General features: G+C 33.3%; 1 protein-coding gene across 2 annotated transcripts in view; it reads right to left on the reverse strand.

The window, feature by feature from the left end:
• Positions 1-13347, reverse strand: part of LOC134229947 (TNF receptor-associated factor 2-like) — a 17959-nt gene continuing 4612 nt past the window's right edge. The window contains exons 1-10 of one of the 2 annotated variants that reach the window (XM_062711726.1): positions 9001-9110; positions 6960-7144; positions 6065-6146; positions 5155-5253; positions 4628-4786; positions 3127-3201; positions 2714-2779; positions 2133-2573; positions 1692-1944; positions 1-1195 (exon numbers count right to left, since the gene is read on the reverse strand). In XM_062711726.1, the coding sequence (XP_062567710.1) occupies positions 927-1195; positions 1692-1944; positions 2133-2573; positions 2714-2779; positions 3127-3201; positions 4628-4786; positions 5155-5253; positions 6065-6146; positions 6960-7123 (1608 nt within the window). In that variant the 5' untranslated portion in view covers positions 7124-7144; positions 9001-9110 and the 3' untranslated portion in view covers positions 1-926. Of the gene's footprint in view, positions 1196-1691; positions 1945-2132; positions 2574-2713; positions 2780-3126; positions 3202-4627; positions 4787-5154; positions 5254-6064; positions 6147-6959; positions 7145-9000; positions 9111-13347 lie in introns of those variants that run through there. The other variant, XM_062711725.1, reaches the window with a different exon arrangement.

A 13347-nucleotide genomic window follows, 5' to 3' on the forward strand; every position in this document is an offset into this window, starting at 1 on the left:
TTTCTAAAAATGGTTATAAAAATATCATTTCAATTGCCATGGCAACTAAATACACCATAATCATGCTTGAAGTTCCATTTATTCAGGAATGAGTTTCATTCTAGTTTTTTTGCTTAGTTAAATATATTAGAAAATATTTTATTGTTGTGTTGAAAATTATGAGCATGTTGTACATTTTTTTTTTACAAACCAATTTTAAGTATTTTGGGGGGATTGGGCGGGGTTGGGACGTAATCATCAGAAGTTAGGATTTTTACATATAATGTGTTACCCCTGCATTGATTTCGATAATGACAAAATCGCTCAAATTGTGCGCAAAGTTTAACTCAAGCTAGCAAAAAAACTGGTACATTCAATAACAAAAATTCCGCGTATTTTTTCATTGTAATTATTTTCTCTTTCCAACAGTACAAAGTTATTCTGATATTTGCAGTATTAACAAAGTTATGAATGTTTTTTCACACTATACACGTTTTTCAAGTCAGATGCATAGAAATGCGTATATGCTATGTAAGGGGTTAAAAGTCCCCTCCCACCAACTTCCTCCACTAGATCTGTGCATGTTCTGTCTTCATTAAGTAGGGGACAGTACATAGATTCTCTAAATTAGTGTTTTGTATACTAAGGGGACACTTTGTACTGATGATTGGTCTTTCTTTCATCATCACAGTATCTTGATCAAGCAGTAAATATTTTAAGCAAAGGATTAGACTATATACAGATAATTTTTTTTCTGACAGGCATATCTACAGATATTTTTCTTTCAAGAATAATGGGGAAAATTATTTATGGTGGGTAGTGTATTATCAATCTCTCAGTTCATGGCCAGCCCTAATGCCAGTTGGTCTCAGAGCTTGGGATGAGCTCTGAGCTGGCTAGTGTTGCTGTGATCTTGAAGCAATTTTAAAATTTTTTATACTAATGGATTATCTGCGTGGTTCTTGGACGTCTACTACCAGTTTGATAAACATAGTGTCATCCTTGACATAAGCTAGACTTGGATCGTCCAATTTTGAGAGGGGAATAAAGAGGGGGCAGCCACTAGCGATGTTCATTTCTGTCGTGGGTCGTTTAAAGGAACTGCTGTTGGGATCAGGACGAAAAGAGTCCACTTGATGCTCCTTGTTGTTTTGATCCAAGAGCATGAAAGTCACACGGTAAGAGAATGGCCACATTAGCAGGGCATCAAAGTTACCTGAAAAGAGTAGAAAGAGATTTTACATATCCATAAAACCAATTCTTCATAACTCCACATACTGTAAATGTATTATATTTGGCGTGTACGATATTTGGCGGAAATTGAATTTTCAACAAGTTGGCATAGATTTGATTTAGCACTTTTTGAATGTGCATTACATAAACCTTTATACACAAAGCATTAACAATGTACTTGATTTAGCTGAGGCTGCTTTCCGCGAAAGGCGCTAAAAAGAATACACAGCCAAATGTAATACGTTTACAGTATATACTAGTATGTAAGTTTGTCTCCCATGTAAGAATACACTGAACAGAGGTATTATGTAACATATCTCTACATAAGATTCCCTTTTCTTATGAAATTTTGTCAATTAAGAATTGTTTATTAGTTGTAAACCCCATTTCAGGTAATTTTTTTATATTTCAATTACACAGTGCTGATTTTCCAGTAAGAAATTAACAACTGAAATGTAAATGTATAAAAGACAGCTTACCTCTCATGACAACAAAGAAGATGGACATGTGTGTGTTCTTCCCCATTCCGTCTCCATTGGGATACAGTCTGGCACACATCTTGTAGCCATTCTTGTTGGTGTAGAAGATGGGGGAGTATAAACTCGTGACCTGGTTACTCTGGGCCTCAGATCGACGCTTTCCCCACTCAGAGATCTTCCAGATTAGTGTCCCATCATATGTTGTCAATTCTAATGTTTTAATTCTTAGTTCCTGTTCTGCTAGAGCAACATCCTTTATAGGGAAATCAAAGATTTAAATATAAATTCCACAAAATTACTCATATATATATATATATATATATAGATATTACTTGCTTAAAAATAAGTGTAAACTTGATGAAATTCCACAACTTTCACTGGCATTTTTATTGCAGTAAAATCTATAATGCTCACGTATTGCTGTTCAAAATTTGAACCTACCTTGAGTGAAATGTTCCTTTCCAAGGCCCTTATTTTCTTTTCTTGATTCTCTATCATTTGTTTGTCTCCTTGTCTGTTCCTCTCAACATTTTCTATTGCTGTTATGCAACGTTCAATTTCTCTATGTAGAGTTGTGACAATGCCTTCAAATGTCCCTGTTTTTAACTCGAGAGCCTGAACTTTTGACCTCACCACATTGGATTCCCCGTCCCCAGCGATCCCCCCACCTGCTGGACCTGAGGTCTGTATGGCCTGAATCTGCTGATCCTGTTGTTGTACTTTCTGTTTGAGTTCAGTTATGTGTGAAACAAATTGACCCAGGTCCCCCTGGACCACCACAGACTGCAGTCTTGTCGTACAATCCCGCAGTCCATCTATCAGGGCCTGTATGTGTATTCCAGGCTTCCTATCCAGATGTTCAACAAACTTGTCTCTGCTGATCTAAAGAGAGAATGATTACTTATAGAAAAGCGTTCTTGCTCATTACAAAGAACTCACATAAAGTCCTGCACTCTATGCCTGCTGTATCTGACCACCAAATTCACCTAGAATCTTGTTTTTTCTCACTACATGGTACTTACATCACCACACTCCTGAAGGCAGGGAACTTTCTGATTTGAGCACTCTTTATCTATGTGATGCTGCATCTGCACAAATAACATATACGTAAAATGTAAATTATACAGATTTTCTTCCAAACAAACTACCAGTATACAATATGAAGCCAAATTTAGAAATTCTGAATATTTTCACTTAAATACCGGTATAAACTGTAAAACATGCTTATAGAGAACACCCTTGGAATGAATTGAAGCTTATAGCAAAGTGATTTTCATTCCCCATGGCTTTAAAATATATTGAGAACTTAACATATATAGTGAATTAAATTTAAAATGAAGCAAAATCATCCATATCTGGCACTTTGATATTTAAAGTGTGTTTTACTGTAAACATACATGTATATAATATTTTATATCATAAGCTCTTAGAATACCTTGTCCCTTTGTATTTTTTTCTTGCCACAAGAGTCACATTTGATTGGGAATTTTGGACATTCCAAATTATGTTTCTGTAAGAGAATGATAAGGAAACACAATTATTTAACAAGTCAAACAATCTACAGGAATTGCAACAATCAAATCTAAGAATTTATGTCTCCCACATTTGGACAAGAAGTTTAAATTATTATCTGAAAGAATTTTGAATATTATATAAGCTTTCCTTACACTGACTTTTGAGATAGATTAATTTGAACTCAAAATCAATATAGGTCTTCTTTATGTCATAGAGTCAGAAGTTATAAAATTTCATTTAAAAAAACCCACAGATTTCTCCAGATTTCATACAGAAACTAAGTGTTTCAGACAAACAGAATGACAGACCAAATTCATATACTCTTCTTTTAAGGGGGGGTGGGGGTGGGGGGGGGGTTATTCTTAAAAAAAGAGAAATATATGCTGCCTGTTCTTCTCTCTATTCTATACTCTGTCTGTTCATGTATCAAGACATGTTATTTTTCTTTAAGGCCATAATAAATAAATTGCTAGATTCTCATCCGAATTATTTTAAAAATCGAGGCGGGCGGGCGGCTTTTATTTTATATTTTTTCAATTTTGCAGATTTTTTATTGACCTGGTCAGTCGGTGTAATTTTATCTACAAAACCCGAATAAAAGTCATAGTAAAGGTTCAATTATCTCTTACTTCACATCATCACCAATCTTTTTCAACCAATGACCCTTGTTTAAAATATATACGCATGTATTACTGCAATTACCATCTTTTCAGCTGTCAAAATCATGTCGACTTTAGCAGGATTTAAAACAAAAGTAGAATGGTAGATGAATACCAACCCCGATCAGAATTAAGACGAAGAAAAACAGAAATAAAAAAAATTGAGGCGGGGGTATAAAATCGGGGAGGGCGGTGATGAGAATCTAGGAATATTTTTATTATGGCCTATTAGGGCTGTGTATTGAGCCAAAAATTTCGATACGATACAATATTTTTTAAAGCGATATGCGATATATTGGATTCTAAAACAAGTCCATCAGAAAAGGCTTCTAATTCACTTTAAAGCATGAATTTCATAACAATCAAGTGTTTTATTCCCAATTTTAAAGTTCTTGACTCACTGTCATTACAAATAACACTTCAAATTAAAACTTTTAATGACAGTGAAATCAACATGTTCAAATAAAATCCTCTTTGTGTTTTGTAATAGTTATAAAAACTGTGTTATTTCCTTACAAATTATATAATTATTGAACAGTTTTAATTCAAAAAAGACTTTTAAAGTGAAGTATAATCTTTGGTGATTGAAATTCCCATCTTTTTAACAGATTTAGAAGAAAAACTGTCTGTCCAATACGTATTGGAAGTTATTTTTCGATACGATATTATTCTTGAATATCGATACGTATCGATATATCGATACATTGATACAGCCCTATGGCCTAATACTGTAGAACAAAGCTATCATCTGATTTAACAAACCTCCATGTCCTCCATTGTGATCTCGGTCTGACAGTATTTACAGGGCACCCTCCGTTTTGGACACTCCTTAGTCATGTGATCCTGCAGAGCCTGGGGTTCTATAGGCATTCCACACTGCTGACAGGGAACTGGCTTAAATTTACATTCTGCCATATGACCCTGAAAGCAAACCAGTTTAAATTTTATTTTTTTTTTACTTTGTATTCACTATTAGGAAAACTGGTGGCTGTGTGGCTATCTGTCTAAGAGCACATTTACATGTACTTATCAAGAATAAAAGAATACCATCATGATTGGGATATCAAACACATTTTTCAAACATAAGCATCTAGATTACTGTAAAATCCTTGATTTTTGTGGTAAAAAGAGATCCATGAATTCAAAATGTTAAAATCCTTAACTACAGTTTCCCATTTCTTCTTTAACCATTTAATTAAACCTGCAAGAACCAATATTTTTTTCCTTTAACCGCATAAATTTTACTCCCCAAAAATAAGTGATTTCACATTATGGCACACATTTCTGACCTCATACTGCTTGAAAGTCCCTTTCCAGGTACATTTTGGGTTGATGCATTTAGCTGGCATGGCTCCCATTTCTCTTCGTACAGCATTGTCAGGAAACATCTGTAAAAATAAAAACTTCAGTTTAGTCTTGCTACATGAATACTGTATTTTTACGATATATTAGCGGCTTAATTAGCATATTCAAAAATTAAATTGAGTTTGAATTATGCATTAGCATGCTCATAAATAAGCATATCTGAAGGAGTGTGAAAGGTGCTAAAATAAATACATTCAGAGTATTTTACAATTAATACTTATAACCAATTTTTCTTTCATTTGTTCTTGGTATACCTGTAATTCAATACTTGTAACTAAGGGCAGTTACACACGGTAAGGCTTGTCTTAAAAGTCTACATTTTGCAGGACGCAAGGCTCCCATGTCCACATGCTAAGGCAGGACTTTCAAGATTATATAAACAACATTTCCATAAACTCCATGTTTTTTTTAGCCATAATCAGTGCGCATTATTAAAACAGAATAATAGATTACTGGCTAGGATTTTGAAATAATTTTACTGACCAGTGCATTCACACTTCTTAACAAAGAGGAGGAGGTTTACAGAAGCATTTTCAGATGATTTTATTAGCTTATTTGAATATAATTTGTGTTCTCTTCAATCTACCCACTTGTATGGTTTTATAAAAATAGATTGAACTTTGGGTGAATGGTTTTCATTGGTTGAGAATTAAATGTCAGGTAAGTCTTAAATTAAGAAATAGAGCAGCGTTCTATTCCTAAGTCAGACTTGTAAGGCTTGAAAAAACGTGTATTAAGGGTTTACACACTGACACAGTAAGGCTAGAACACTAGTACTTCCATGACTAATATGGCAATTAAGCCTTACTGTGTGTACCGGCCCTAACAACTGACCTGATCCATTTTCAGTATACTATATTCTTCATCCATTGTTCCTTCTTCTATACAGGACTGACATCTTACTTGCTCATTAGATCTGATTTGGAATTAAAAAAAAATTTAAATCTTAAAAATGTCACAAAATACTATACAATAATATAATAAATTTGTAACAAAGATTTTTTCAATATAAATAACTGTATCAAGCATCTTTTATTCCATGTACATTTCATTACTTACCAAAATCAATTTCAAAATCAATCTCTAAATATGCAACATGTTTAACTAATTACATAAATCAAAATTATAAGTATTTTTAGTATGTACTGACAGTACTGTAACAATCCTTAATTTATACAATTAAAACAAAATAATAAAATGTTAAAGATTTGTTACACAGTGGTTTTAAGTATCATACTTATTTGCAAATAATTTGAATTACTGTAGAAGTACTTTTTTCCGCGTGGTATTAATTTACGCTATGTACGCGGTCACAAATTTTCCGTGGAAATTTGTCCAAGCGTATTTAATGTAAATGTAAGACATAGTGACAGTCTAAGAAATCCACATAATTTACAACCCGTGGATTACCGGTAAACAAAATTTGAGATTCCGGGGAATTATGACCCGTGGAAAAAAGATGTCTACAGTATTCTATTTATAAACAGATAAACTTTTAAAAAAATATATATGTATATGCAGTATATTTATCTGGTCATTTTCAATTTTTATGATTTTAACAAAAACACAAAAATTGGCATCATTGGGAGAAAGACAAAAGTATAAAATTACAATACAAATTACACACGTATTTTGGGGAAAATTCAAATACCGGTATCACATTAGAACTTTCAGAAAATAAAATGTTTAACATGTTTAATATTGGTTTGTTAAAATTAAAGAAATATACCTGATGATGCTTTCCATACAAGAGCGACAAAATCTGTGACCACAGTAGCTCTGTACAGGGTCTCTCAAAATTAATGAACAATGGTTGCATAAAAATTTTCTGTCAAAGTTTTCATTGGTAAAGATTTCTACTGGGTAGCCTCCTATTACTTGTGGAGATGCCATCTTAGTACCCTTGGTAAACTTCTGAAAAATATGTAGACAATGAGAGTTTGGAAAGTATATTTTAGATGGAGATAAAATATTTGATTTTTTTTTAAAACATATCTTCCAGAAGATCCAGTTTAAAATTGGAATCCACATCTGACAAACCTGCATGGTAAGACCATAAGTTTCTGACATTATAGTTCAGCATATAAGGTACGTATCAGGTCAGTTCACTCTAGCCTACATGTATTTATCTGTTCATATGAGTCCCTTCCCCCAGGATCTGTTTGCCCTATACCCTGTTCGATGCATATATTTCTGTCATCCTGTTGTTAATATTGTTTGCTAACATTATCGATGAATTATACGTCATATTTCTTTTTTATTTCTTAATTTTAAAAAAATCTAATATATATATTCTATTTCCATCAGTTTCAACTTTATTTACAATTTTAATGTTTTTTAAAGACTTACTCAGTTTAATTTCTGTTAATCAAGTACTTATACTTTAAATTAGGGAACCTTCTTTTTCTTCAAAGGTTTGTATATCAATAATGTTTCCTAAATATAATTATTAAAATTGGGGGTACTCAGTATTACTCAGTAGTGTTAGTAGGCCATTTTATTGGGGATGAACAGCCTATGAGCAAATTAAGGGTTTATTTTTTTAAGAATCTTTTATTCTCAACTTAATTTAATGTTATATAAAACATATAAAGTATGGGGTAAGAAGATCGGTAGAGAGAGAAATAAAAGAGAACAAATGGTCATGGGGACATGTCCAGAGATGGACACAAGATAGTCCAACAGGGAAGTCTCTGGTTACAGCCTTATGTGCTGACCAGCACGAAGAGTACTAACTAACTTTATGTATAACATATACTTACTTATAACTACATGTAGTAACACACTATACATGTACTACTTTTTTTTCTTCACCTCTACTCTGGTAAATATTTCTGTGTAGTAAATGATAATTCAAATAAAGTCTTTAAATTCAAAATAATCAAAGGAAATTAGAAAAATTAACCTGCTAACCTACTATGGGGGAATGGACTTGTACTTACTATAAATATTAGTTGTCACTTGGCATGAGATTTTTGACCATTTTAAATAAGAAGCGAAGTCGTGAACACTTGCATTGAAATAGCTAAATAAAGCTTGGTTGGTAAATCAAGCAATGTGGCTTAATGTATGGATTGTCCTGAATCTGTCTACTTGGAAGGTCAATCAGACAGTGCCACAAGGTTTTTTTAAGGTCTTTAAATCATTCAATCAAGGCCCTGGGACTTTCCATTTGGGAAAAATAACTACCTCTGGTTTTAATTTTTTTTTCATTTTCAAAGGTTCATTGACTCATTTTACATTCAGTCAATCAGTTTTTGGAGAACATGGAGAATGCCTTTTAGATTTTTTTTAAAGAACATTTTTTAGTTTACATATTTTTAAGTTTGGCCATTTTAACCATATTCATTTGTTTCGATTCTCTTTTGGGAATTCCCTTTTATGAAATTGGGAAACACACAAACTACTTACCAATGAGAATGGGGCCTTATACTAGTTATACCATGTGTAAAAGCCCCATACGAACCCTTTAAAACAACCCTGACCACAGTTAAAACTCAATAATGAACAAGCAACATAAACATGGCTTTACTAGACCCAAAACTATAATATATAAAATGAAATAATTAAATACATTCCAATCACATCCTTTAAGACCTTTTGGGTGGTTTCAGTTCAAAAAAATACTTTTAGTTACTTTCGATTTCGATATACCAAAAAGAGGGACATTAATTAACTCTTTTTATACTTTATTGGAATAGTTGATAAGTTTTTGTTAGCAATATATTTTAAGCCTTTCTACATGAAAAAATGATCTGAAATTGAAATACCTATATAATTATCTTGCACCAAAAATAGAAAAACTCAAATCATGTTGTTCTCTTCTACTTCCGGAATGGGTAGTGTTAAGCCGTAACAAAAATATTTCGATTCTAACATCATCCGCGGCAAAATATTCTGTGTTTATTCATGATAAATAAATACTTTGTTAAGACTTTCTTTAATGTTGATATTTTAACGATCCACTCATTTAAATCAATCTCATGTGTGAGAATAATAAAACTGTAAAAGTAAAAGGATTGCATCCCAGATTTAAAAAAAAGAAGAATAATTAGAAAAAGGTGCCTGCGAATCGGCCGGGAGACACCCCCCTTCCCCAAAATTACAAGGTATAATTTTTTAGGTGTACTTTGGACTTAAAATTAAAGGGAAGAATCAGTAAAAATAAAAAAGTTCTTTGCCAAGGGTAAAATGTTATTTTACAACTTTTAAGCATTTAATGATCAGGTTCGAGAGTAACATGCGTTTCGCATGACCCGAGAACCAAACGTTTTAGGACGAAGGCATACAGATTAGTTTGAGGGTCGACAAAATTCACATAGACGCTTGGTTTCAGGATGGTGTATTTTGTGTAATATGTGTTTTCTTTGTACTCTTTTTATATACAGTAAATATGACATTTTTACAACGTGCTAATTTCAGCGAGTTTTTATTTTTCAAGGCCGTAACTACCATTGAGGCAAGTGAGGCAAATGCCTCACTAAATTTTTAGAGTTTATACTGAAAAGTGAAAAAAAGTTTAACATTGAACATATGAATTATATGTGTCTTCGTGCTATATTTAAAATATTTTAAAATTTTGTTTCAATTTCTGTAAATCGTTCATCTCACAGGTGCCTCATTTTCATGTAGAACGCATGTAAACTATAATTCAAAATGTTCGTTTTGTAAATTGTTTGATTGTTTAATGTCCCTTCTAAGAATTTCTTATATCATAATAGACACCGCTACTTGCCGGTGGAGGGCTTTTATTTTAAATGACACACTGTACTGGGCTTTAAGGTCACTGAAGATGATTGAACAGTGAGAGATCTTTATGTGCCATCACTTACTGTGACATAGGACCTGGGTTTTTACTGTATATCGGATGAACTATATCTACATCCCGCAGTCGGATTCGAACCCGCGATGTAAGAATCAACTCATAAGTCTGCAATTCTAAACGCTCTGATTACTGTGTCATGCAGGCGACAACTCAAAACGTAAAATTTTTATAAGATTAATTTTTTATTTTCTAATACCCAGGTTTCAGGACCCCCATCAACTTGAAAACTGCATCACTGGCCATCAGGTACTACCCTTGCCCCGTCTGAGACTAGGAATGCCCAGCACTCTTGCCTCACTAAATATTTCAGCTTAGTTACGGCCTTGTTTTATTTTGATGAGGGTATTCAGACACACCTAGAAAAACACATAATACACAAAATACACCATCCTGAAACCAAGCGCTTATGAAAATTCATATACGTAACCCTCGAACCAAATGTTTTCAATTTGTAATACCTTTTATTACCGAAAAAAGGGCATGCAATGTATCTTGAGCTGTATATCTAAATTTAATTTGAGGTTGAACTCGGTCAATTCCGTCATGGTCGAACACCAGTGACTGCAAATGAGATTTAGCTGACCCCGCCCATTGTGTAACGTAAGCGTTCCAACATCCCATCAACGGGTCCAATATCTCACTCACTGGTCAAATCACAGGCACCACTACTTTTTCCTTTATTAATTTTTAAGCAAAGTGTCTGCACGTAGATTTTTACTTTTTTTTTTAGCTGTCATTTTCCCAGTTAATCCGTCTTCCTTTCAGAATCTATCATATAAAGGAGACTGAAATGATATCTTTTTTTTTCACGGTAACTATTAAAAATTAGCTAAAAAATCAATTAATACGCGATTGGTAATAAATTTTAAAACATTACTAAGATGACGATATGTACATGAAAAGTGAAGGATGTTTTAAGTGTAAAATTCTCCTTACTTCTTCATTCCCTATCAAATTGGGTGTACGTCAGGGAGATAACTTGAGCCTTACTTTATTCAAAATGTTTATGATTAATTTGTATTCATTGTAATCACAAAACATTGAGAAATATAGAGGAAAAAAATTGCCCAAACTCGAAAATCTTATTTGTAAGGGGGAGGGGGGGGGGTTAGATTCAACTTCTTTCAGTGCCATTTTCCCCCCAAATACTCTACATTTCCCATATTTGGCCCTTACTTGACCTAGTTGCAGAACTGTAGCTCTCCGAAAAAATATAGACTGACAGACCGGAGAGCTACAGTGCCACCCATTGAAAAAACTGTATATTTATTGCGCACAAAAAAGTGCGCTGTTTCTCGATTTATTTCTCCATGTTTTTCAAACTGTCACATCAAAACATTACTAACCGTGTGATCATCACATAATCTTTAACTGTTTCCCACAACAAAACGTTCCTTATAATTGGTATTAATAGCCCTCCTAGCCCTGAAATTGATCGAAAATTTCGTCCATTTATACTGCCATTTTTGTTTGCAAGATAATTCGGTCGAACACGCTTCGTGAAGATGTTATAACTATGAGAGTAGTTGATAGAAAAGTAAGGAATTTTTTAAAATTCAAATTAGCTTTTTTGAAATTGAGGTAAGAATTTTGAAGAATTAATCCAGAACCAAGCGTAAATTTTTGTGCCCAATAAATATACATTTTTTTTCTATGGTTGGCACTGTAGCTGGGGCATCCCCCCCCGGTTGCTACGTGCCTGATTTAGAATTCAATCTTTTCATGAATATTGATAAAGAAGTGCGTAAACAGTATATTGACACGCATGCCCGCGGGAAATCAGAGACAAAGGGCAATCGCAACTTCTCGGGCCTTTCCGACTAGCGGAAAAACGACCTCGAATGTATATATGGAAGCCGCCATGACAACTCCCCCTTTTCACGATCTTTGAAATAAATGCATGGGGACCTTTTATCTGTGGAATATGGAGTTTAACTTTATTCAATGTAATGATATTACCTATAAAATATAATATACAAGGGACTTCTAACTCCGTGTATCCTATATTTGAATAAACAGGAAATGTATAAATTTTTAACATCCGGTGATGTTAATACATTCGAGGTTGTTTTTCCGACCTCTGACGGAAAGACCCGAGATGATGCGATTGAGACAAAGGGATATGCTGCATTTTGAGTATGGTTGTTAAAAAAGGTTAATATGTGTCATTACATGTACAGAGTAGATGGTTGATACTGATTACATTAAAAGATAAGTATCTTAAAGAGTAAGACGTTTGCCATTTATGTCAAAAGTTAGTTGTATCCCAAACGGCCTACCACGTTTTTGTTTGTCAATCTAAAAGTAGCGACGGCATCACGTGATGGATCTATTTAAATAAAGGCATTTCTTTCCTTGCAGGACTATAGATAATTATAAGTTGATATCCTCATAACGCGTTCAATTTTAATGATGCAATTTATATTATGTTCTTAACTTTTATTGGTAAACAAAATACATGTATATAAATTTCCAGCCGTATTTAAGCTGACGCAAGTTATAGCATGTATAACTTTAATGGCAATTAAAAAATAAAGCAATCTAATGATGTATCGATCAATGCAACTGTACTACAAAAACATTAATTATAGGTGAAAATTTACACATCAAGTTCCGTAAAACTATAACTGAATAGGAAAAGTAGGAAACAAGTCAATATAATTATAATTACATTGTAGATATTCCGAATCCGCTATCGCTTCAGTTGTTAGATGTTTGTAGCTGCAGAACTGTAGCTCTCTGCTTGAGAAAATTCGGACAGATAAAGCAGAGAGCTACAGATCCAAGCGTTGTAAAAATCTTCGATTTACGCCGACGATTTTTTGTCGCTCACTACGGGTATTTTTTCTTGTATTTTATACTTTCCCAGCTTTGAAATTAATTTTAAAAGGTATTTAACAGTTAATCATACATTAAACTTTAATTCCTGATACATGTAATTTACTTACCTCTAAACGCTAACAAATGGCTGCATGTTTGTGGTTACGGTCTAAAGGGAACATTACAAAACTATATATACAGGACTGTTTCGGATACGTTAAAAGGTAAATAAAGTATCAAATATGAGTTAAATATATGAATTATTATATGATACCATTCTAAAAGCCAGAAAAAGCTTAGACTACACTAAATAAGTACCTAAAGTAGTGACAAAAAATCGTCGGAGTAAATCGAAGGTTTTTACAACGCTTGGATCTGTAACTCTCTGCTTCATCTGTCCGAATTTTAACAACATTTAGCAGAAAGCTACAGTTCTTCTAAATTTTGAGAAGCGGTAGCGGATGTGAATGCA

This window comes from Saccostrea cucullata, unplaced genomic scaffold (assembly GCF_032062105.1).
Source record: "Saccostrea cucullata isolate Sc308-1 unplaced genomic scaffold, CSIRO_AGI_Scuc_v1 ctg423, whole genome shotgun sequence".
Classification (NCBI taxonomy): Eukaryota; Metazoa; Mollusca; class Bivalvia; order Ostreida; family Ostreidae; genus Saccostrea; species Saccostrea cuccullata.